General features: G+C 36.4%; 1 protein-coding gene across 4 annotated transcripts in view; it reads left to right on the forward strand.

Annotated features, from left to right (window-relative positions):
• Window positions 1-24,474, forward strand: part of LOC148955353 (uncharacterized) — a 110,925-nt gene extending 86,451 nt beyond the window's left edge. For all 4 annotated transcript variants that reach the window (XM_089101730.1, XM_089101735.1, XM_089101728.1 and 1 more), the window contains 4 exons: window positions 3,623-3,748; window positions 10,349-10,461; window positions 12,580-12,687; window positions 23,324-24,474. In XM_089101730.1, coding sequence (XP_088957856.1) covers window positions 3,623-3,748; window positions 10,349-10,461; window positions 12,580-12,687; window positions 23,324-23,591 — 615 coding nt within the window. In that variant the 3' untranslated portion in view covers window positions 23,592-24,474. The remainder of the gene's footprint in view (window positions 1-3,622; window positions 3,749-10,348; window positions 10,462-12,579; window positions 12,688-23,323) is intronic.
• Window positions 24,475-25,282: the final 808 nt, after the last annotated feature.

A 25,282-nucleotide genomic window follows, 5' to 3' on the forward strand; every position in this document is an offset into this window, starting at 1 on the left:
CAAACCTCATAGTCAAATCATAAATTTTCAATAGTTTTCAATAGTAACTAGTCCTGTGGGAGAATTCGGTAATAGACTCTTTTTCTTTGAGAGGGTCAGCCGACGTTGAGGCTCGCTAAATGATTTATAAGGGATATAATCTTCTGAAGTGTTTAAAAGTTATATGAGCAAACTTCACTGTACGCCGTCCAAAATTTTTGGATTTTTCAACTTTTTTTTATGTGCATTTCGGGATACTAAAAAGTTTTACCAGTCACAACTAAAGCTTAACAATTGCATTTTGCAGGGTATTTATTATAGACTTATGACCTCAAAAATAAAAAAGGTAATATTTTTCCATAAGCTAGCTATTACTAACGTAATTACTCGTTCTTAATAAGAAGTGCCCATCACAAATCTTTATTTTCAGGTTTTCTGGGCTATTGATTCACTCTTATTTCTCCCTGATTTTGTATTGTTACGACCACAAATCGATTCTTTGAATGTAACAACCGTTTTTAGTTCTGTTTATGATTGTTATTTATAGAGATACTAACTTCTTATAGTAAGCAAATGCCATGAAGATATTAGATATACACTGAGGGCAAATTCTCACTCTTTATTGTTTGTGAGCATGAATACCCTTTTCCCTACTTCATGCTGATAATTGTCTAGATTCACTCGAAAAGAATACGAGTATCAGAGCCCCGCAGAGCAAGGCTCAGAACCATAACGGACATGTATACATCCTGTGCTTTCCTAAATTGTCACCCGTTATAGTTTATTGCCTTATTTCCCTATAACAATCAATATGGATTGCATTTCAAAAGGATGGCCATTACAAGTTAGAACGTATTTAAGATTTAATAGAAAATAAGGTGCACGGGAAGAAAATAAAAATAAGGACAAATTGTATTTTATATATTTTCGTTTGAGTCCCTCATACAAATAAATGAATTTTTAAAATAGAATGAAAAAACTTGACATCCTATTTTAGCAGCTCAACTAAATTTGAGTAAATGCAATTTTAATTCAACCTTGCTTGGAATTGTTTTCGCAATTGTTCTTGAAATTGATCTATAAGTTTTACAAGTTTCAATTATGCTGCAGGGCAGCACTGCTGCTTTCCATGTATGGTTTCTTTTTCTTTTTTTTTCAATCGTAATCAGGGCTCTCGCACAATAAAGTTAAGAGATGGAGATTCTAAACCTTTTTTCTGGTATGGTGACGGTGAAACAGAGAAGAAACAAAATGAAATTACCTAGCTCTGAAAGTAAACATTTTAGGTGTCACAGAATGTTGGACTCGGTAGCTCATCTCTTAGATACCTGAAAATCTCAAGATTAGATCGAATTCTGTATATCTTTTAGGTTTCTAGGAACTAATTCAGAAAACTCCAATGCCTGATTTTAGATTTATAAAAGTTCCGTATGTGCATAAAGCCCAGGCCCACAGTTGAATGAAACAGGGCCAGCTGCGGTTTGGGTCCCAGGCTGGAGGGAAGAAGTTTTTTTCATATGTTTTGCCATTTGCACATCTATTAGAAGGGGTTGTCCGATCTCAAATTAATGAGAAGTCAAAGCTAGTGTTTTGGCTGTGTTTTCGAGTGACCAGACACAACCACTCCTCCGCGGAGGAGGGGGATTCCTAGATTGTTATCAGCAGGACATGTAACAGAGGGGGGTTTTCAAGTCTTGAAAAAAAATCGAAACCCGACCTAACTTCTATGGATGATAGAAAACAGGAGGGTTCAAGTTGTAAATTACTGTCATCAGGACATCTGACGGACGAGACTTTTATTTTAAACCAGATGGAAACTAAATAAGTTGTACTTGTGTGGTCCTAATCTTACTTCTGTCGGGGGGTGGGGGGGGGCTTTGTCCCTAAATCTCGGTAGCAGAACATGTATATAAGGGATTATTGGATCTTAAAGAAACTTTGTGGGAAGTAGGAGTAAGTGTCGTAGCTTAGCTTTTCTGATGCTTTGGCATAGTCCATCTTCTACGGGGAGGGGGAGGGATTTGCATCTCCCAACCACACTTGGTGGAAGTAAGAGCTTTGCCCATAGTTAATTCTCCTTATTGTACGCACCTGATTCAATTTCTATGAGGAGGGAATAGAGCATCGAAATACCTTTTCGTCAGCCCAATTACTAAGCAGGCTGTTAGAATTGATTCATTAAAAACCTATCAACAGCTACTTTTATGGTCTCGAGTTTCCGGGCTCGATTGGACCTCTATGAGGAAAAAAAATAAAAAGATGGCGTATATGCAGAATATCCTGGTTGTAGCCATCTTTCTTGATTTTCAAGCCAGTATATTTCCCTTGTTGTGCAAGTCAAGGGGCTATAAGTTTCCTATTTAGGTTTCGGACAAGGAGGTTGTACTAGTGTACTTTTTGACCTATTTCATTTTTTACTATGGGGCATGATCGTCTCTTACTAGGTTGCTAGCCACCGCTGCAACCTGGAACCATACCCAGAAAAGTTCACCAATCATAATACTGCCACTAAAGCTAAGGCTACAACCATTAATCAATATTTCAGTTACTATGAGCTAGCGTTCGTTCTTTATTATAAAGTATAATATAAAGTGTTTTAATAATGGGTTGTTAAAAGCCTGCGTGGCGCTTTGGATAGAGTGTTAGAATCTTACTCTGAAGGTCGCAGGTTCAATTATTGTCACGGGTAATTTTTACACATTTGTCAATTTAAAGTCTAAACAAAACGTCTGTTAATGACTACTACATGATTATGTAATAATAATTAAAAAAGAAAACCAAAAGTGTGAAGCTTAGTAGACAATCGGTGTTAGGAATCGCACTTGCTTCAAGAATCAAAGATCTTTGAAAAGACTTTAGTACGAAAAGACATAGCAAAAATGCAGTTTTTTGTAAAAGGTGATTCTATTTTTAAATTTTTGTGCTTTTTGATTAAAAAAGGCGTTAGAACTTTTAATTTCCGTTCGAATGAGCCCTCTAGCGACATTCTAGAACCACTGCGTCGATACGATCATCCCTGGGGGAAAAAAACGAATAAAAAAATAAACACGCATGCGTGATCTTTCTTCTGGCAAAAAATACAAAATTCCACATTTTTGCAGATAGGAGCTTGAAACCTCTACAGTAAGGTTCTCTGATACACTGAATCTGATGTATGATTTTCATTAAGATTTTATGACTTCAGAGGTTCTTTCTCCCTTTTTTTGAAAATAAGGCAAATTTTCTCGTAACTTTTGATGGATAAGACTAAACTTGATGCAACTTATATATTTAAAATCAGCATAAAATCCGATTCTTTTGATGTATCTTTTGGTATCAAAATTCCGTTTTTTAGAGTTTCGGTTACTATTGAGCCGGGTCGCCTCTTACTTAAAGTTCGTTACCACAAAGTGTTTGATAAATGCTTCACTCTTTCCATCTGCATCCGTAAGAAGACTCTATTATATCTCAATTAATTTTGGTAAGGGTTAGCTGTTATGACTTTTTTGCGTCTTTAGACGTTTGAATACAGTCAGACAGGAATAGTCGCTTACGCAGCTATGATATATGGGTCACAGTTGCTCCAGTACTTCACGGTGTCTTGGCACCGGAAGGTTTCAGTCATCTTTTTTTTCCACCAGTATATTTTGATTTTCCTTTCCAGCTTCCTGTTGACTTAAATATTAGATGGAATCCACGCCTTACTAAAACTGCGGGATTTTGCTATTACACTCGCAATCAAACGGAGAATGGAATTTCGTATGAGTCACGAATAGAGCTTTCAGCAAAAGTGAGTAATTTTTTTTTTAATTTTTTTTTTCTACGCCAATGCATACTTAAAATGGAGTAACTTTTTTTCTTCTGACAATTTTTGTTAATGTTAATCTACAATTTTGGTTCTTATTTTATTAAATAAAAAAAAAAAAAAAAAAATTAACTGAAAGTAAGGAGCGACATTAAAACTTAAAACGGTCAGAAATTATTCCGTATATGAAAGGGGCTATCCCCTCCTCAACGCCTCGCTCTTTACGCTAAATTTTTTTTATTGTTTTAAAAAATAAATTTGTGTGACAGAGTCAACTTTAGCGTAAAAAGCGAGGCGTTGAGGAGGGGATAGCCCCTTTCATATACGGAAGAATTTCTGTTTGTTTTAAGTTTTAATGTCGCTCCTTACTTTTAGTAAAAAAAAACTTGTTTTTCTTCATTTAATTTCTGAACGTTTTTTAATCTGATTATGAAGCTTTGATTCTGGCTCACCGTACATGAATAATTAAAAAGAAATTTGCATATTAATTTTACTTTTTTTGGCTAAATGGCTTTCTCGAAATTTTATTCTGACGTACATGGGCGCCCATAAGCTGAATTCCAGGGGGGGGCAAACTTCGTCTAATTGCTACTTTTAATGCTATATAATAGAAATCTCAGAACAAAAATATAAAAATAAGGCAGCATCATTCAGCCAGGGGGGGCCCGAGCCCCCCCCCCCCCCCCCCCCATATGGGCGCCCATGCTGACGTAACTTACGAATTAACTTACGTAACGAACTTCTATATTCGTATGTTTTTATTACGTATATTAGGGAGTTTTCCCCCTAGTCATTACCTCGCTCTTTACGCTAAAGTTCGAATTTTGGTTGAATCACAAACCCCTGAATCACAAAGGCCGTTTAAATAGAATAGATAGCTCTTTTGAAAGTACTAAAAAAAAACTTTATCGTAAAGGGCGAGGTATTGACTAAGGGGCGAACCCCCTCATATATGTAATAATTTCTGTTCGTTTTAAGTTTTGATGTTGCTCCTTGCTTTCAGTTGAAAAAACTTTTTTTCTATTTAATTTCTGATCGTTTTTTAAATAATGATGGTAAATCCGGTGCCCTCTTCAAAGAAATGTCCTTTCCTCCAAGGAAACATCCTCCATGGAAATATCCTCCCTCGTAAAAAATGAGCGCGGGAGGGGGCCAAGTTGCCCTCCAATTTTTTTGGTCACTTAAGAAGGGCACTAAAATTTTTAATTTCTGTTCGGATGAGCCATCTCACGATATTCTAGGACTACTGGATTGATACGATCACCCCTGAAAAAAAAAAAATAAATAAAAAATAAACACATCGATGATCGTTCTTCTGGCAAAAAATACAAAATTCCACATTTTTCCAGATAGGAGCTTGAAACTTCTATGGTAGGGTTCTCTGATACGCTGAATATGATGGTGTGATTTTCATTAAAGTTCTATGACTTTTAGTGGTTGTTTCCCCTTTTTTCGAAAATAAGGCAAATTTTCTCAGGCGCGTAACTTTTGATGGGTAAAACTAAACTTGATGAAACTTATATATTTGAAATCAGTATAAAAATATGATTCTATTGATATATCTATTGGTATCAAAATTCCGGTTTTTAGAGTTTTGGTTACTATTGAGGCGGGTCGTTCCTTACTTACAGTTTGTTACCATGAACTGTTTGATTAAGGCAGTAGTGTAGACCACAATACTTTTTGCTCCTTCGTTTTCATTTATTCAACCTAGTCCGCTCTTTTAACGTGTCCTTTGTCCTGTTTGTTTTGTTGTTTGTTTTTTTTTACTTTCAATTGTGATACTTTTCAATTTAATCACGTTTGTATGAGAAAATTTGTCTGGTTCAGTCAAAAATAAAATATCTGTCGATTTGTCTGTTAAGCATATCGTAAAAACTTGTTTCATGATACCAATGTTATTCATATCATATCACCAGGAGCCCGAGCTTCGCTCGGGCCCTGGTGTTCGGCACGTAGGCTTGTGTATATGTGACTCTCAAATTATGCATTAGCATAAGTATGTCGTTATTATTTAGTTTTAAGTCATGAGGTTGCAAATAAGAAATTTCAATTGAATTAAGAAATTCCGGCGTGAATTAAATTCCTCCTTTAGATCTATCCTTCCACAGAATCATACATTTTATAGGATTTGTGTTCCTGGGATTCGTTTTGGTTCTCGCTGTTGGTTCTCTTCTAACCGCAGATTTTTTTACGATTCAATGTAATCCTGTCTGTCGCTTGTCTTCTAACCGTAGATCTCGTTATACTTCATTTTCGTTCAGCCTTACCTCTTGTCATTTTTTCCATGCCTTTTGCTTTAGTTGTTCGGATTAAAAAAAACATTTTCCTGCTGTTCCCCAGACTTATATTTTTACTTTAATTACGTTGCTATATAGTTCAGTATAAACCAGTCATTTTCCATGAAGGCTCTTAACGGCTTTTCCCAAACTCTTGACCTATCTAAATCGTTTTTTCATGCCAGAAAAGCGTAGTGTGTCATTTTCAAAAACAATATGTATTTTAAAAAAAATACGTAAATATATACAAAGTTGCTCGCTTAAAGAGAGTAAATATGCGAGTATATCATGATTCTTTCTATAAATTCAAACAGAGAAAAGTCTTCGGCTTTTTATTAGCTGGAACCTACTAAAGGACGAACCACATTGCCAATATTAGCTGTGGCTCCAATATATGCAGGTTTTGTCAAAAATTGTTCTTATTTATTACTCTTCCTCAGGCCGCTTTTTAAAGTAACTTACCAAATACTTTCAGTATCATGTTTTCATCAGCAGAAGCCCTAGAATGTTCTTGATAATAAATGCCACTTTGGCTCACAGCATCGAGTCTGCTTGACACTCCTTCCAAATATGTTCTCAATACCTTGAACGTACCTTCAGTTTGGAGTCTGTTCAAATAGCAATTCCCCATCACTTAATAGATTTCCTGAAAAAACGTTTTAAGATTTCGGTAACTATGGGCTAGACTTCACTCTTTACTAGGCTGCAGCTAATGCCGCAACCACGATTGGACCACCGAAAATAATTTTATCTAGAATCACCAAAAATACTTTTTGTCTTGAGCTGTCTGTTCTGTTTGTCATAATATAAAAAAAGAACAAAATCTCCCATGATGACCAAGATTACTGAAAAGACCTAATGAATGTAGATTGACAGTCTAATATATGAAAACCCAAACTTCTATTCTACAGGTCCATCGACTTTTTGTGTTCTTTATTTGTAAGAACTTCAGGGATTTTATGATTTTCCCAACCTGATTTTCTTGGCGATGAAATTTCTTAGCAATGAGACATTAGAGATTTCTTGTTGAAGTAAAGGAAAACCCAAACTTCTATTCTGCATATTAATCGACTTTTCGTATTTTTTGTTTGTACGAACTTCAGGGATTTTATTATTTTTCCAGCCTGATTTTCTTGGGGTTGAAATTTCTTTGTGCTGAGACCGGAGAGATTCTTGTTAAATAAAGGAAAACTCAAGCTTCTATTCTGTATATCAGTCGACTTTTTGTATTCTTTACTTGCAAGAATTTCAGAGACTTCATAATTTTTCGAGGAACACTGTTTTGTGATTTTGTTAGTGTTAAAATTCCTTTGCGCTAATACATGAGAAATTCTCTTTGAAGTAAAGGAAAATCCAAGCTTCTATTCTGTATATCAGTCGACTTTTTGTATTCTTTACTTGCAAGAATTTCAGAGACTTCATAATTTTTCGAGGAACACTGTTTTGTGATTTTGTTAGTGTTAAAATTCCTTTGCGCTAATACATGAGAAATTCTCTTTGAAGTAAAGGAAAATCCAAGCTTCTATTCCGTGTGTCAGTCGACTTTTTGTATTCTTTATTATTGTAGTTATTATTTATTGAAAATCCGTCTTCATATAAAAAGAAAATGACGGAGCACTACAAAAGGGGCAAAAGAGCACTATGCAACTATTGCAATGTAACTAGTGTAAAAGGAGTTGGTTCCAAGCGTATTTTGAAATCTTTTGGGGATGTTTTTCTGTAAGTTTAGCAACAGCTGTACTAGTATCTGCTATATGAAGACTTTTGATAAGCTTTGAACAGCGTGTCCAAATTGTATATCTCGGTAGGTATTTTACAAAATGTAAGAAAGTGGAGCGGATTTTTAATTTATCAGCGTGTGTTAGAATCTTCCAGAAGGGTGCAATGTAGAGAATATGGGAAAGGACAACGATGTTGTAAAGTGTTGACAGATAACGGCGATTGAAACGAATCTTAGCAGAGACTACAAACGCATATGAAGCTGATATGCGGTGTTTGATTTGTTCTGTCAGGAGATGGCGAGTGTGAGAAATTGTATTTCCAATGATAATGCTATGATAAACAATTTGGTCAGACAGGTGAATCTTTGGATTTCCAAGCACGATATCATCAGGAAGTGGGTCTTTTCAGCTAAAAAGCATTACGTCGGACTATTCAGCGTTGAATTCAAGACCAGATTTTATGTATTCTGTCTGCAGTTTTTGGAAAGTGTCACAGATTTTGCCCAAAGTTTGGCTGAAGTTAAAAATGTTATTAGCATAAGTGACAAAGAAGATATTGAGGCCAGAAAGAACGTAAGACATCTGACACTGATCTTGAGCTTCAGGAACATAATTACTGAAATAACAAGGTGAGGTAGTGGCCCCTTGCCTGGCTCCTTTCTTAACTGGTACAGTTCTATCCAATGCCCTTGCCATTTCATCTTTCTTAAGAATTATTTCAAGTTGGACTACATAATCACTTCCACTCAACATGGCTTTATATCTTTAAGATCTGTTGCATGTTACATACAACGGAGGAGTATGTCATCATTTGTGGATAAAGATTCCCTTTCGACATGGTGCTCGTGGACCTCTCAAAAGCATTTGACAAGATTTGTCATGAATTTCTCATCACGAAACTAAAAGCAGCAGCTGTTGATGATGTCTTCGTCCAGTGGATACAGAGTTTTCTTTCAGAAAGAACACAAGTTGTAAGAGTTCATGACTCTCAAAGTGTCCCCCATTCCTCCTCGTCTGTATTTTAGCATATATATCCCTTTGAGATCTGATGATAGTCGAATTTACTCCTCTTAGCAGCCCTTAAAAGCAAGAGAGGGTGAATCAGGGAGTCAAAGACGTGGTGAACATCATGACTCGCCAAGGCAAATGAACTAACTGTTCAAGAAGCATCGAGCAGAGCATTATCAACAACCTTAAGATTGTTTGCACATCCAATGCCATTTTGAAAGCCAAATTGATGTGGAGGCATGTAACATTTATCTTCAAGCTTTTTCATGAACAGTAGTTTATAAAGCTTGCATAAACTGGTTTATACAGTTATGGGTCTGAAAGATGTATATTGATTAGAGGGTTTTTGTTTTTTCGGAATAGGATAAAGATCGCCAGCACAAAATCTTAACGGTAACGTGACAGTATTAACATGAGATGTTCTGATGTTCAAAATGGTAGCAGGAGTACCATTTTGATATATAGAGCATGAATTCCATCTATGCCTCATGACAGCTTTGGCCTAAGCCGCATAATAGCATCAGCCACAGATGTTACAGATACTGCTAATTAGAGTCAGGGAATGCATTCAAAATGGGTCAAGCTCTTCAAAAAATTTGTGTTCAAGTTGGGGGTCTGGTCAGTGGCGGATCCAGGGGGGCGCCCCCCCGCGCGTAGTCTAAAGTAGTGTAATTTACTTAATTAACTCAAGTTTGCGGTAATTAAACTTGCTCCTAACGCAAGTTTATCGGATCAACTTATTTTGCGCCCTCCCCCCTAATTTTTTTTTTTCGGATCAACCTATTTTCCACCTCCCCCCCCCTAAAAAAATTCTGGATCCGCCCCTGGGTCTGGTGGAGAGAATTAGGCCTCATAGAAAGAATACCAATCAGATAAAGGAACATCGGCAGCGGAACGGCAAGTTTTGGGGATCCTTAGACGGACTTCAGTATCCTATTTGTAGAACTTATGGGATTCTATGTGGATTCTGCCAAAATAGTTACCGTATAATTTTTATTGAGCTGATTGACGCCTTACCATCGTGTTTCCAGGTAAGCTTCAGTGTAAGACACCAAATTTGTCTTGCTGGAGGCTCTGAAATTTTTAGTCCATATCTCTTCCTTTTCCAAGTAGTCTCGTCGCATTAAAGCCAGTTTTGCAGCGTTGCTGCTATTGTTTTAAATAGAAGTTATTGAGAATAATAAGTACAGACTGGTCATAAAAAGTTAAAAATACAAACTACACAAATGCAAAAACAGAAATAAAAACTATCATCTATTGAACATGAACTATTTTTGTTTGCTGGTTCTTAGCGAAAAAAAAATGTGATTTTATCTTGCTTTTTGTTTTACCCAAAATATTTAAAACTTCTTTTTAATATGATGTTGCATTTTCCGATTCTATTTTGGCTCAATATCTGCATGTAAATGTAGGTTCAAACTCTCTCATTTAGAAATAGGGCTGTTCCCAGAGTATCCAGGGAAAAATATAAATGTTTTTGATGCATAATATTCCTTCTAAGTGCAGGGAGATGAATATTCAATATTGCAGATTTATATATAGTAAGGGATTACTTTACTGTTTGTTTAAATTCTTAGGTATGTGACCGGGCAAGCCGAGTTCGAGACACCCTTCTACATGAAATGTGCCACGCTGCTGTGTGGCTTGTTTATAATGTTCGTGATAAACATGGTCCATTTTGGAAATCATGGTAAGAATGAATGTCCTTACTTATTCATTAGGTTAGGAATTGGCAACAAAATATAGATTGTAATTCTCTTGTTTTTTTACCCAAAGAATAATCTTTCAAGCTTTTCTAAAAATGCTTTGAGTAGTCAGTACTTCGGCTTTTCATGCACTGGTGTAAATGGAAATAAAGGAATTTTCAAATGACGAGTTGGTGGGTTTCAAATAGGAAAACAAACATTTAAGTGTTTCACAAATTGATTACTAGCAAGAACATACATGTCTGTTTCGTTTAACAATTTCTTGAAATTATCCAAACATTCGTTGCAATCAAGTCTTTTCACTTCTTTTTTCCCTTGTTTTTGTGCGATTTAGAAACAAAGTATTTAGTACTAGAGCAGATCAAGCCGAGAAAAGTGATTTTTTACATCAAAGCGCCTTAAACTATGTGTCTCAATGATTGTTGTATTACTTTCAGTCATGACTGTGCAACTTCAATTTACTAGGACAAGTATGATAATTTCCCGGTAAAAACTTGGAACAACATAGCCGATTAGATATAGCTTATGAAAAAAAATCAGATATTATCATGAGTATACTGTACATTGTGTATTTTCAGCTATTTTAGGATATCACCTTTGTCAAGGCAAAAAAACGACTTTATTGCTGAACCCTCTACATCATCGTTTTTCGACCTTTTTCACGACACGACCCCCCTGCGATCATAAGATATTTGGTGACCCCCGACCCTTTTTTGCCATGTTAAAAATATGTAATCAATACATACATTTTAGGCGTTTGTATTATTAGGATTCGGGTGTGAATATACAATTAAGTATGCAAAACATATAATTTTAAATTGAGTACATGGACAATTAATAACTCACTAACAAACACAAACATGTTTGTATTGTTAGGGCCGAGACTCAGCGCCATCTGTTGGTAATGATTCTCTGTAGAATGTGCTCGACTGGCCTATAAATAGGGGAGTCAATCGCGGCCACGGTAGTTGAGTGCAAGACCACGAAGCAAGTGGAATCTGAAGGAAGAGAACGATAAGTGGAAACGATTCGGAAGTGAAACTACGGTGCTATATACGGGCTGTGTGTAAGGTGCCTTGGAGTTGGAGTAACAGTGATTTGTGAGAATTAGACACGCGCGGTCGTGTCTTCTGCTGTTAGGTTTGAACACCGCGAACCACTTGTTTTACGTATTCATGGGAGGTGTTTGTTATAATAGAAAATGGATAAATTTCTGAAAATATCACCAGAACCAGCAACGTCTAGCGGGCGTAGTGGAATAAAAGAAACGTCTTTATGGCGATAATTATTTGAAATTCGGGTTTACTGTGATTGAGAACAAACCGCAGTGCGTTATTTGCTTTGAAATTTTTCAAGAGAAAGCATGAAGCCATCTAAGTTGGTATACCACCTAAACACAAGACATCCTAACGAAGAAAATGAACCCGTGAAATGTTTTTGAGTGAAAGTTAAAAGCTCATGAATATCCAAAACTGCTATAGGACAAATGTTTAACCTAAAGGATAAAGTGCTGCTCGCTAGTGGTCGAGCAGCTTTTCGCGTGGCTAAAGCAGGAAAACCTCACAGTATTGCCGGAAATTTGATTTTAACAGCGGCTTTGGATATAGCAGAGATTATGTTTGGCAAGCAAACGGTCGAAAAGCTCAAGAGTATAATTCTCTCTCGTAACATTATTCAACGCAGGATAAGCAATATCAGGCGACAGCTGTTCGTGATCGATTCACAGACAAAATGAAGAAAAAATATTTTGTGTCCTTGCAATTTGATGAATTACAGATCAATATTACAGATCAGTGCTTGCACTACATGTTCCTGGAAGCTATGCAAGATAAGACTATCGATTGGGCACAAAATGCATTACTATTTGTAGTGAGGGAGCAAAAGCCATGACTGGTGCGAAGAGTGGATTTCCTGCTAGACTGAAAGAACAGATGCCAATTGCTCGTTGGATGCATTGCTTTCTCCATCATCAAGCTCGAGCAGCCGAAATCTTGCATCAAGAATACAGTCAAGTTCTAAATATTATTATTAACATTGTAAATTCTATTGCAGACTCGCAAGCATTGCAGACTCGTAATTTCATTTGATTTTTATTTTTTTAGGGCTCAAATAGCATCCGTCCGATTTCCAGAGATTCCTTTAGTTTCTAGATGTCATGCATATGAAATATCTACTAAATTCATCTATAAATGTAACCGATGTGATTACAGGTACTTTATTTCTTCCCTTTATTAAATTAATTAAAAACTTTCCACAAAATAAGTTTTCAAAGAAATGTAAAGAACTCCATTAAATCAAAAACGAGCAAAAAATAAATTCAAATAATCTACCAAGCGTGAATCTACCACAAATCAGCATCCATAAATAAATGAAACCCAAAACGAACAGAAATTACAATAAATAACCGATTCAAACTCAAAACGAACAGAAATTAACATAAGTTGGGCTCAAAACCCCTATGTCTTCCCAAGGCCGGAACACAATTTGCACTTTACTGAAAAAATATAAATATTTTTACTTTCATAACTTTAATAAATCAAATAATATTAACATTTTGATTACTAAATATCAGTATATGTATATTAAACTGACAATTCACATTCATTTATGTTTTTTTCAGTAAAGTGCAAATTATGTTCTGGCCTTGGGAAGGCATAGGGGTTTTGAACCCAACTTATGTTAATTTCTGCTCGTTTTGAGTTTGACTCGGTTATTTATTGTAATTTCTGTTCGTTTTGAGTTTCATTTATTTATCGATGCTGATTTGTGGTAGTTTCACGCTTGGTAGATTATTTGATTTTATTTTTGCTCATTTTTTATTTAATGGAGTTCTTTACTTTTCTTTGAAAAACTTATTTTGTGGAAAGTTTTTTTTAGTTAATTTCTGTTCGTTTTATATTGACATAGTCTTTTCAGGGAAAAATAAAACAATACTTTAAATCTTTTTGTTTTTTAAATTTCATAATTTGACCTGCTTTTAGCATGCAGGAGAAAATCTTTAATAAATTTGTAACAACTCACACCGTTTTAAATATACGGACATAAACAGTAGTGATTGATTTAATTTCATACCTCCTCTAGTAAAACTAAAACAGAAGACTTGTTGCAATTCACAAAAAAAATCTGTTTACTTTATTTGATAGCTCTGATACACTTACGCTACTTTGATTTAGTTAGATTTTAAGAGCAGAAGTAGGCCCGAAAGTTCGAACATAATGCCCTCAGTCGTTCTTGGGATACTGCTGAGATGCCTTATTGGGAATTAGTATTAACACAGTACATTTTGATTTAATATTAAGGCAGCATTTAGTTTTTAATCATAATGGGCAAATAGGTGGGGGGACGTGGGAGGAGGATTATTTCCCTCCAATCACTTTCAACTATTAAAAATGGCATTAGTCCTTTCTATTTTCAATCGAATGAGCCTTTTTCGAAGTTCCTACGACAACTCCTTCGATACGAAGTGCCCTCGTCTAAAAAAAAAAAAAAAAAAAAAAAAAAACAATAATAAATTGTACCCCGATCGATATTTACTATAAAAATGTCTAGCCTTCCAATCACTTTTGACAATTAAAAAGGGCACTAGCCCTTTCAATTTCCAATCGAATGAGCCCCTTTTGAGTTTCTACGACAACGTTTTCTATAACCACCTTATATGCCCCCAAGGCATAAATTACAACCCTTGCCCTGAGAGCTATGAAGAAGTTGTCATCCTCAAAGACTTAATTTCCAGAATTTTCAACTACGTTGAACAAAATGAATATCTCAAAATTTTCATTGAATGTGTTTGGGAAAATGGTGCGTGAGAGGGGGGTTAGTTGCTCTTCAATCACTTTTGACTGTTGAAAAGGGCTTTACCCGTTTAAATTTCAAATCGAATGAGCCCTTTTTGAAGTTTCTACGACAACTCTTTCTATTAAAAACCTCATAATCCCCCAGGGCATAACTTACAACCCTTGCCCTGAGGGCTGTGGGGTTGTCATCCACAAAGACATAATTTCCAGAACCTTCAACTACGTAGAAAAAAATGGCTATTTTAAAATTTAGATTGTATGTGTTTGGGGAAATGGCGAGCGTGAGAGGGGGATTAGTTGCCCTCCAATTACTTTCGACTATTAAAAAGGGCACTAGCCATTTCAATTTCCAATCGAATGAGCTTATTTTAAATACGACAACGTTTTCTATAGACACCCAATATGCCGCCAAAGCGTAACTTAAAACCCATCCCCGGAGGGATGTGGGGTTGTCATCCTTAAAGACCTAATTTTCAAAACTTTCAACTACGCTGAACAAAATGGCTATCTAAAAATTTTGATTGGATGTGTTTGGGGAGAAGGTGGGTGTGAGAGGGGGATTAGTTCTCCTCCAATTACTTTTGAATATTAAAAAGGGCACTAGCCCTTTGAATTTCTAATCGAATGTACCCTTTTTCAAGTTTCTACGACAAATCTTTCAATAAAAACCTTATATGTCCCCAGGGCATAACTAGTAACCCTTGCCCTGAGGGCTCTGAGGGGGAGGGGTTGTCATTCTCAAAGACCTAATTTCCAGAACTTACAACTACGTTGAAAAAAATGGCTATCTCATAATTTTGATTGGATGTGTTCGGATAAATGGTGGACGTGAGAGGGGAGTTAGTTGCCCTCCAATCACTCTCGACTATTAAAAATGGCACTAGCTCTTTGAATTTTCAATCGAATGAGCCCTTTTTCAAGTTTCTACAACAAAGCTTTCAATGAAACGTTATTTACCTCTAGGGCATAAATTATAACCCTTGTCTTGAAGACTGTGGGGGGAGTGTCCTGCTCAAAGGAATAAATTTCCAGAACTTTTAACTACGTCGAACAAAATGGCAACCTCAAGATTTTGATTGGATGTGTTTGAGGAAATGGTGGCCGTGAAAGGGGTGTTCGTCGCCCTCCAATCATTTTCGACTATTAAAAGGGGCACTAGCCATTTCAATTTCCAATCGAATGAGCCTTTTTGAATTTTCTACGACAACACTTTTTATGAAAACCTTATATGCCCCCAGGGCATAACTTAGAACCCTTGCCCTGAGGAATATAGGGGGGTTATCATCCTAAAAGACCCAATTTCCAGAACTTTCAACTACGTTGAACAAAAGGGCTATCTCAAAATTTTGATTGGATGGGTTGGGGGGAAAGGTTGGTACGCGAATTGGGGGAGTCTCCCTTTAATTACTTTTTACTATTTAATAGGGTACTAGCCCTAGCCCTTTGGATTTCCAATTACATGGATTCTTTTTGAATTTTCTACGACAACACCTTCAATAAAAACCTTATAAGCCAACAGGGCATAACTTACAACTCTTGCCCTGAGGGCTGTGGGGGAGTGTCCTCCTCAAAAACATAATTTCTATCTGGAAATCAACTACACTGAACAAAATTACTATCTCAAAATTTTGATTGGATGTGTTTCGGGAAATGGTGGGTGCGGAAAGGGTGTTACTTGCCTTCCGATCACTTTCGACTATTAAAAAGGGCACAAGCCACTCCAATTTCCAATTGAATGAGCCCTTTTAGAAGTTTCTACAACAAATTCTTCAATAAAAAGTGCCTTAGTCTAAAGGAAAAAATAAAAAATAATACATTGTGCCAATATTGTTCTTATATACCCCCAGGGCAAAACTTACACCCCGTGCTCTGAGGGGTTTAGGGGAGTGTCCTCCTCATAAACATAATTTCTATGTAGAAATCAACTACGCTGAACAAAATTGTTATCTCACAAGTTTGATTGGATGTGTCTGGGGATATGGTGGGCGTGGAAGGGGTCTTAGTTGCCTTCCAATCCCTTTCGACTATTAAAAAGGGCACTAGCCGTTCCAAATTCCAATCGAATGAGCCCTTTTCCAAATTTCTACGACAACTCCTTCGATACGAAGTGCCCGGGTATGAAAAAAAATAATACATTGTGCCAACATCGTTCTTTACTTAGGCAGCTGCCTATGATCTATTTGTCGTAATTCTTCCTAAAAAGAAAAAAAAGAAGCTAAAAATGAATAAAACCATATAAGTCGATCAAACAAAATCATTTTAAATAAATAAAACTTATGTTGATGAAAATATTTTATAACCTATTTTCTACAACAAACTACATATTCGTTTTGTATTCAGAATTAAAACCAAACATTACTGAATTATAATAAAAAGAACAAAAAAACGTTTCCGTTAAGAATCAAATAGAGACAGCATAAATTGAGCCAAGCATTGTTGCAGTCTAATGACATAATTATGTACTTGAAATGGATATTGAGTGCTTTTCAATTATTGCAATAAAAAATGGGTCGCTATTAAATTTAGACATTAGGATTAATGAAGTGTCCTCCTCAAAAACATACTCGCGGCTTTGAGGGTCAAACAAATCATCAGTTACGTAATCATGTACGTACGTTCATGTCAGAGTTAATGCATAGATTTGACTTAGTAAAGATCAATGTGTCTCCGGTGGATTTTTTTTCCTGGTCACTTTGAAAGGGGTTCATTCAATCAGTACTCTTATACCGGTCTAGAAAAGATAATTTTTTTTTCTTTTTTTTTTTACCACGGGGCGTCATTCAAAGTCGATAAATATCGGTACTCATCGTTGTTCATACTGTCGAAGCTCGCTGACGATTCTATTCAATGCAGCTCCTAGCAAGGCAAATAATGGAGAAACTCCGATGAAAGTGGAAGTCAAAACACCTCGAGCTCCCAATCCATTCGCTCTATTTGTCAAGGAAAATTATGGGAGTGTAAAAAAGAAAGGGATGAAACGTGCAGATGTTATGCAAGCTTGGAAAAAACTTCGCTCTTGCTAAAATCAAATAGCCTAGGTTTTTTCCCCTAAACCCCATGTTGTTTCTTAAAATTAGTTTTGTTTTTCTATGCATTTTTTGCATACTTAAAAAGTGGAATACTCTGTTACAAAGCTGTAAAAAGCTGTTACAAAATGTCTCCTACCGTGTAGACTCATTGACTTACGATAATATAAAAAGTAATTAGGACTCATGATCTTTGATCGTGTCGTCCACCATTATTTTTTTTTAGTTCATAGAAATTGTTACATAGCATTTGCTGTTAAAATTTCTTTTTCATGCGTATTGATTTCAATTTGCCACAAAGGATATAGGGTCCTTTAGTTTCTAGATGTCATGCATATGAAATATCTACTGAATTCATCTATAAATGTACTTTATTTCTTCTCTTTATTAAATCTATTGGTCGTAATTCTTCCTAAAAGAAAAAAAAGAAGAAGCTAAAAACGAATAAAAGCATATAAGTCAATCAAACAAAATCATTTTAAATAAATAAAACTTATGTTGATGAAAATATTTTATAACCTATTTTCTACAACAAACTACATATTCGTTTTGTATTCAGAATTAAAACCAAACATTACTGTATTATAATAAAAAGAACAAAAAAACGTTTTCGTTAAGAATCAAATAGAGACAGCATGAATTGAGCCAGGCATTGTTGCAGTCTAATGATATAATTGTGTACTTGAAATGGATATTGAGTGCTTTTCAATTATTGCAATAAAAAATGGGTCGCTATTAAAATTAGACATTAGGATTAATGAAGGTAATCGCGGCTTAGAGGGTCAAGAAAATCATCAGTTACGCAGTGGCAGATCCAGGGGGAGGCGCCCCCCTAACGTAGTCTAAAGTGGTGTAATTTACTTAATTAACGCACGTTTGCGGTAATCTAACTTGCTCCTAACGCAAGTTTATCGGATCAATCTATTTTGACCCCCCCCCCTAAAAAAAAGTCCTGGATCCGCCCTTGCAGTTACGTAATCATATACGTACGTTCATTTCAGAGGTAATGCATTAGAATTGACTAAGTAAAGATCAATGTATCTCTGATGGATTTTTTTCCTGGTCACTTTGAAAGAGTTTCATTTAATCGGTACTCTTATATTAGTTCTAGTGTCTTTTTAATGGCCAAAAGCGACTGGATGGCAATCTGCTCCCTCCCGTGTCCTCTTTTGCTCTAGAAGAATTCGGTAACCCCTCATGGCGTCGAATAAACTTTTTGAGATAGTCATCTAATTCAACATGATAGAAAGGTCCAAAAAATGTGCGTTCAAGTGAAATATTCCCGTAGCCCGAATAGCGAGGGCTCAAAATTATGTGATTGGTCCATTCTACATTGATACAGTTAGTAGAAGAGGTCACATCTTGTTAAAGCCGGATTTTTGTATTAAATCTAAATAATGATTAAATGTGCAAACTGGGCACACGACCTACCAAACCCTCAATTCCCCATATACCCTCGGGCGCCCCCGTATACTCCTATAGTTATTGAACATAAATTTTGAGATCACTGTTTTGCTCAGAATAGTTCAGAGGACGAATAAATATGCCTGCGGGGATGGTATGACAAGCAGCCCAAAGAACAAGACCATAAATCACAAAAATTGCCCATTGTTCGCAGATAGGTTTTTATTAGAAGTAGGCATGTTGTACCTTGTTTGAACCAGAATCATACGCGTATTTTCAATCTGGGAGCACCCCCCCCCCATGGCCTCCCAGCTTTTGCGGGGACCAAAAGGAGTTAATTGTTAAAAGATTGATATTATATCATCCAAGGGCCATGAAAATCCGTTTGAGACTGTATTTTGTCAAAAAGGACGTAAACGCATGAATCAGTTACTGAACTTTGAACATTTTCGATCTTTTTCAGAATCTGATTCGCATCTTATAAGAAATGATTGCATATCATACCCTCAAATGTAGTCGATTGGTGAATCTTTTATTGATTCACTTTTTTTTATTACAGGCTTCACGGCTCATCACAAATGATGATTTGCCGCTAGTCCTGGTAGTTATCTCATTTTTTAACACTGAGGTATTTGTTATACCTTCTCTTGAACGCGTCAAGGGAAGGATTTTTCTTGATTGCCTCATGCCGGCAATCTATTTCATGTGGCAACCGATCGCCGGGCGAAACTCGTTTTAAGATATTCTTGGCTGGGAGTACCCTGCTCAAGGTAGTCCTGACGAGCTGTACTTCGGCGAGTTGATTGCAAGGGCTTTGCTTTATCAGGAACGAGCTTCAATAGCTCCTCGATTGAGGGTTATACAAGTACTTATAGAAACTGACATGGACGCCACATTGAAACGTTCCTGGATCAGCTGTGGGGTTTTAGCTTTCGTGTTGCCAGAGGCTGCTGCAAACTCTGCTCTGTTGTGAATATTTTGGAGTGGAGCGATGTGGATTTTTGGTGCACCAGTGAAGAGGACATGTATATTTCATGACAGGTTTGATGCACGAATTGAAAAGTGGAAGAATAGAATCATCAGGTAGAAGACTTTTGCATCTTAGGATAACTCCTAACTTCTTGTTGCAAGAGAATCTAATTTTGCTAAGATACTCAGTTCAAGAGAGATCCCAAGATAAACTTCCTCCAAGTTGGAGTAATGTATCAAATCGCATTATTGTCTCTCCTTTGAAGACGAAATCAGGATAATCTCTCATATCACGCGCCTTAGAAATTAGGAGCTCTTTTGTTTTCGATATGATAAAACTTACAAGCCATGCATCTGCCCACGCCTCAATTTTTACCAGGTCCGCCTGAAGCTCCTTGTGGGGTTCACTGGGATCTTCGTCTTTTGCGATTGATGTTTTTGTTGTTGTGTCATCCGCAAAGTGGTGAGGTTTTTTCACAAGGTTGTCCCCTGGGTCGTTTATGAACACCAAGAAAAGAGTTGGCCCAAGAATACTTCCTTGTGGTTCTCCTGATAAAACTGGGTGTTCTTTTGTTATGAAGCTATCGAGGACAACTTGCAACGATCGTTGACGAAGAAAGTCAGCAAGCACGTCAAAAAGTCAACCATGAATTCCATAGGCTTTCAGTTTACAAAGAAGTCCCTTGGGCCATACATGATCAAAGACTTTTTCAATTTCCACGGAGGGAAGGCGAATATCGCGTCTTTGAGAAAGGAGCTTAACCCACTCTTGATACTGGGCAATCAAACAGTCTAACGTAGACCGTTTTCTTCGAAAACCGTATTGCGTGTCTACCAACAGCAGATGTGACTCAAGGTATTTGTAAAGGGTCTTATTAATGCCGCTTTCAGAAACTTTACCTACGCAGGACATTCGACTTAATGGACGATATGATCCTATATTAGTAAGGACATACTGTGTCTTTGGAACAGAAACGACATGAGCAATTTTCCAAGATTTCAAAATTGATCCCACTGCAAAGCAGTTTCAATGGAGAGAGGCGAGTGGACCAGCAAGTTCAAGGGTAAATTTTGTAAGGATTAGAATGGGAATCGTGTTAGGTCCTGAAGCTTTGGTGACATCCATCTGGCTTTGCGTTCTGAGCCCCTTACTAATAGTTATGTTAACACTGTTGATTTTTGCATGTGTTCGTGGTAGAAAGGGGAGAGGGGAGACTCCGGCTTCATCAAGTTGGGATGCCTTTGAAAAGGGTTGTGCAAGAACATCTGCATTTTCCTGGCCTGACTGGATCATCGTCTCTTCAACTTGAAGCGAGGCAATTGATGTTGATTTAGATGACGGTAGTGCTTCTTTGACGACCCTCCACCCCCGCTTTGCAGGGGTACTTTTCAGTTTTTCAACAAACTTGTGCTTGTAATTGGCTCTAGCTTGACATACAGCTTCAACAGACTCGTTTCGAGCGCTAATAAAAGTAGCCCGGTCCTCGTCAGATTCAGTTGAACGCCATTTCTTGTGAGCCTTCTTTCTTGCCCTGGTTGTCTTTCTACAACCAGCATTGAACCATGGCTTATCTCGAGATGAGTCTTTTACTGTTTTTGATGGGACGAATTGCTCAATAGCCTTTGTAATCACGTTTTTGTAAAGTGTCACTGCTTTACGTGGGGCTTCTTTAAAAATTTACTCCACGGCTTTGGCAATAAGAAGTTTCGCAGATCATGTGTGGTGATAATGCCTGATTATCGTGCTTTACAGGTGGATGTGTTTTGAGATTTCCACGAGCTATAACTGCCACATGGTTGCTGGCGAAAGAATAGCTTTCAACACTAAAGGAATCAGAATGATCAGTTAAGAAGAGATCAAGCCTCGATGATCCACGAGGGCCGATGTAAGTGTCGAATTCAACAAGTTGTTCTAGGCCGAAAGCAAGACTCAGGTCTAGCAGAGCTAAGTCCCCCGCATCGGTTGCACAACTTTTCATCCCGTGACCATGATGAATGTTAAAATCTTTTCAGAATATTATATCTGATTTAGGGAAAGTTTGCTTCATAAATTCAAAACAATCTTTCAGAGGCTCGATGATTTTCATGTTTGGATGGTTGCAGGCTGTATAAATGACAACAAATTTGTTTTATTGTTTAACCTTTACCCAAAGGACCTCCTTATTGCTAGGAATTGGAAATAACGAAAATGAGGTGTTATTTTTAAGGTACATAGCAACACCATCAGTGATGCTAGAATTCAGATTGGTCTCGGATACATATATGGAAGAAGGGGATACATTATTCATGAAATTCTGGAGATGATTCAACTCGGATCGGACACTATCTTCATTACAGTTGGTAACAGTAAACGTGCTCATAATAATCGTCTTTGGGCGTACATTGAGTCATCTACTAGAAGAAAGTCCGATCCTAGGCTGTTTTTTTCCGTTTGGAAATATGATACATACCGGTTGGACGGGTAGTTGGCCCAAACAGCGGACAAAAGAACTCCTAAGACAGACTTTGCCTCATCGGATAAGGAGCGGTCATAAGACCTCATAATTAACCTCAGCAAAGGTAGTGGTGACCCCAATAGAGACAGGAGTCGGCACCTTGCGGTACCTACCACTCTCAAGCTCTGCGGGAACCCCTGAGTGGTTTGCCTGAGCATACCACCGCATAAGTTAAATAACTAAGTTGAATACTTCTTTAGCAAATTAAAAAAAATGCTTCAAAATTAAAAATTGACATTTTAAAGGTTTTATTTTAACATCAATTTTAAATACTTTTGGATGGAATGGAAAAGTTTTGACATAGAGGTGTTCTTTGAAAATTTAACTGAAAATCAAAAATGTATAAAATTAAATTTGATTAGATTTCCATTTTTTTCGTTTGAGATTTGACCTATTACTTTACCTAATTTCTGCTCGCTTTAGGTCTTAATATCGCTCTTTACTTTTCTGTAAAAGAACTATTCTGAAGGATAGGCGGAACGGTTGCAAAAATGTAATGTTCTTTACATCTTGAAAAAAAGAAATTGATTTTCAAATTTGTCTCAAAAGGAGTAAATATAAACCTCCTTCTTAGAGGAATCAACAGAGGAATACAGGTTGGGTGATAAATTTCATAGAAAGAGCTTGATAATATTTATTCATCTCTCTCTAATGGATTTCCTGGATTCGGGCAATCGAGCTATGAGTTTGTATAATAACCTTGACTTAGAGGGAAGATATGCTGTGAAAGTACACAAGTTAAAAGTCGGTCAAATACTTTGACGGTAGAATAAAAATAATTGAAGTGACCTAATGAAAGCTGAAAGGCTCTCAGCAATTTGAGGAGCAAAATATATTCCTTCGTTAGTTAATTTTCTGCGGTGCTTCATCTACCTCTATTTGCATAAATTTTTGGTTAAAATCCCTTCAGATGGTTAACTAAGGGTATTATAGATGGTATGTCAGTAAAATTAAACCGTTGCTGAATAAAATTTCTGCGTGTCTTTGTTTTTATTCTCTCTTTTTTGATTTTGCTGTGAATAACTAAGAAGAATATATCAGCCTTGCAGCTTTGTATCTTCGTTTGTATGATTTTGATTACTTATCTTGATTCTTAATCTAAATATTCTATGTATTTTTTCCAGAAAAGATAGTTTTTTTTTATTGTTTTTTTTTTAGCACGGGGCGTCATTCAAAGTCGATAAATACCGATACTCATCGTTGTCCATACTGTCGAAGCTCGCTGACGCTTTTAGTCAATGCAACCCCTAGCAAGGCAAATAATGGAGAAACTCCGATGAAAGTGGAAGTCAAAACACCTCGAGCTCCCAATCCATTCGCTCTATTTGTCAAGGAAAATTATGGAAGTGTAAAAAAGAAAGGGATGAAACATGCAGATGTTATGCAAACTTTGAGCAAAAACTTCGCTCTTGCTAAAATCAAATAGCCTAGGTTTTTTTCCCTAAACCCCATGTTGTTTCTTAAAATTCATTTTATTTTTCTATGCATTTTTTGCATACTTAAAAAGTAGAAAACTCAGCTGTTACAAAATGTCTCCTCCCGTATAGTCTCATTGACTTACGATAATATAAAAAGTAATTAGAACTTATGCTCTTCGATCGTGTCGTCCACCATTACTTTTTTTAAGTTCATAGAAATTGTTACATAGCATTTGGTGTTAAAATTTCTTTATCATGCGGTTCACTTCAATTTGCCAACAAAGGATTTAGTATTAACTGGTTTATTATTTATCAATGTCTTTTGGTGACCCAATCTAAACCAGTTCCCTTGAATGTGCAAGTTTTGTAACTGACTTTTTGAGTAATAATGCCAAATTGCTAACATATGGTGAAACGCAGGAATGATCACATGGTACCAGCTTTTGACCTCTCTGTTAGATTTTGTATGTTACCTGCAAGGTCTCGAATAGGACGTAGCTTGTATAGGATAAATTAAAAATTAAATGAAAACTATATCTAGAAATGGAGTTGTCTGGCAAAGTCTGCTCAATATTGCCGACCTAAATTACCAACCAAAATACGTCTGAAGAAGGTTGAACCAGTTAAATCAGGCTTATATTCGTAACGTGACGTTTAAATACAGGGCATTGTCTCAGATTATATATCAAGTCCCCTTCCCATCATGGTGAACCATTGGATAGTGAATTCAAGTTTGCTTCTAAATCTATTATATGCTTATACATTCTATTACTGCCTTCATGACAAAATGTATCCAAATATATATTTTTTTTTTTTAGTTTGTTGTCAGTTTTCGTTAAATATAAAATAATCTATTTAACATAATAATATGTTACCTTTTCTGAAAGTGGAATTTTGTTTTATTTACGTACAGGACCGTGTCCAGGGGGGGGGGGGGTTAGGGGGATTGACCCCCCCCCCTAAATGTTTGTCTGACTCGTAAAAACGTAACAAAAATGGACATAAAAAAATTTATATCCGTTTTTTGAGGTTTTTGTTTAAACCCCACCCCCCCCCCCCCAAAAAAAAAAATTTGAGTAAAACCCCTCCGAAAAGAAAATCCTGGGTACGCCCTTGTTTACGTATAATATTCTTCAAATTAAGAAATCTTGTCATTAATTTCACACATAAATTCTTAAGTATAACAAGTTTTATTCTATATTTATTTAAGAACTGCTTTCCATAAACCTTTAATCACCTAGTAAGTCTTGGCTTACTTTTTTTCCTTATCTTTTTGTAAATCAAAAGTGTTATGTTGCAAGTATTCTGTTGTGCTAAAAAGAAACGCGTATTAAAGGCATGGTTTTCACTTTAAATACAGAGTTTAAAAAACTGTAAACTCAAATTAAAAAAGTATGTTCCATTGTAATGTGAGCACGTTAGAGATTCTGAAAATTTACAATGTCCACCTAGGCATAATCCCCATCTAATTTCCAATTATCCCATAGTAGATTTCCTCAGTCAACCATCTTTGGGCCCCTTAAAGATCCCTGAGTCAACTACTGGCAATTTATCGATGACTTGTAATAAAAGCACCGATAAGATAGTTCCGACTAAATAGTAGCCTACCAGCAACAGCACTAACAGGCCCCAGAGTGTATTAATTGCTAACCTACAAATTATATGTTATATTTTTTCCCCTTTTTTTAGTATATAGAGC

This window comes from Artemia sp. Qi Xiang Cuo, chromosome 2 (assembly GCF_049724085.1).
Source record: "Artemia sp. Qi Xiang Cuo chromosome 2, ASM4972408v1, whole genome shotgun sequence".
Taxonomy (NCBI): domain Eukaryota; kingdom Metazoa; phylum Arthropoda; class Branchiopoda; order Anostraca; family Artemiidae; genus Artemia; species Artemia sp. Qi Xiang Cuo.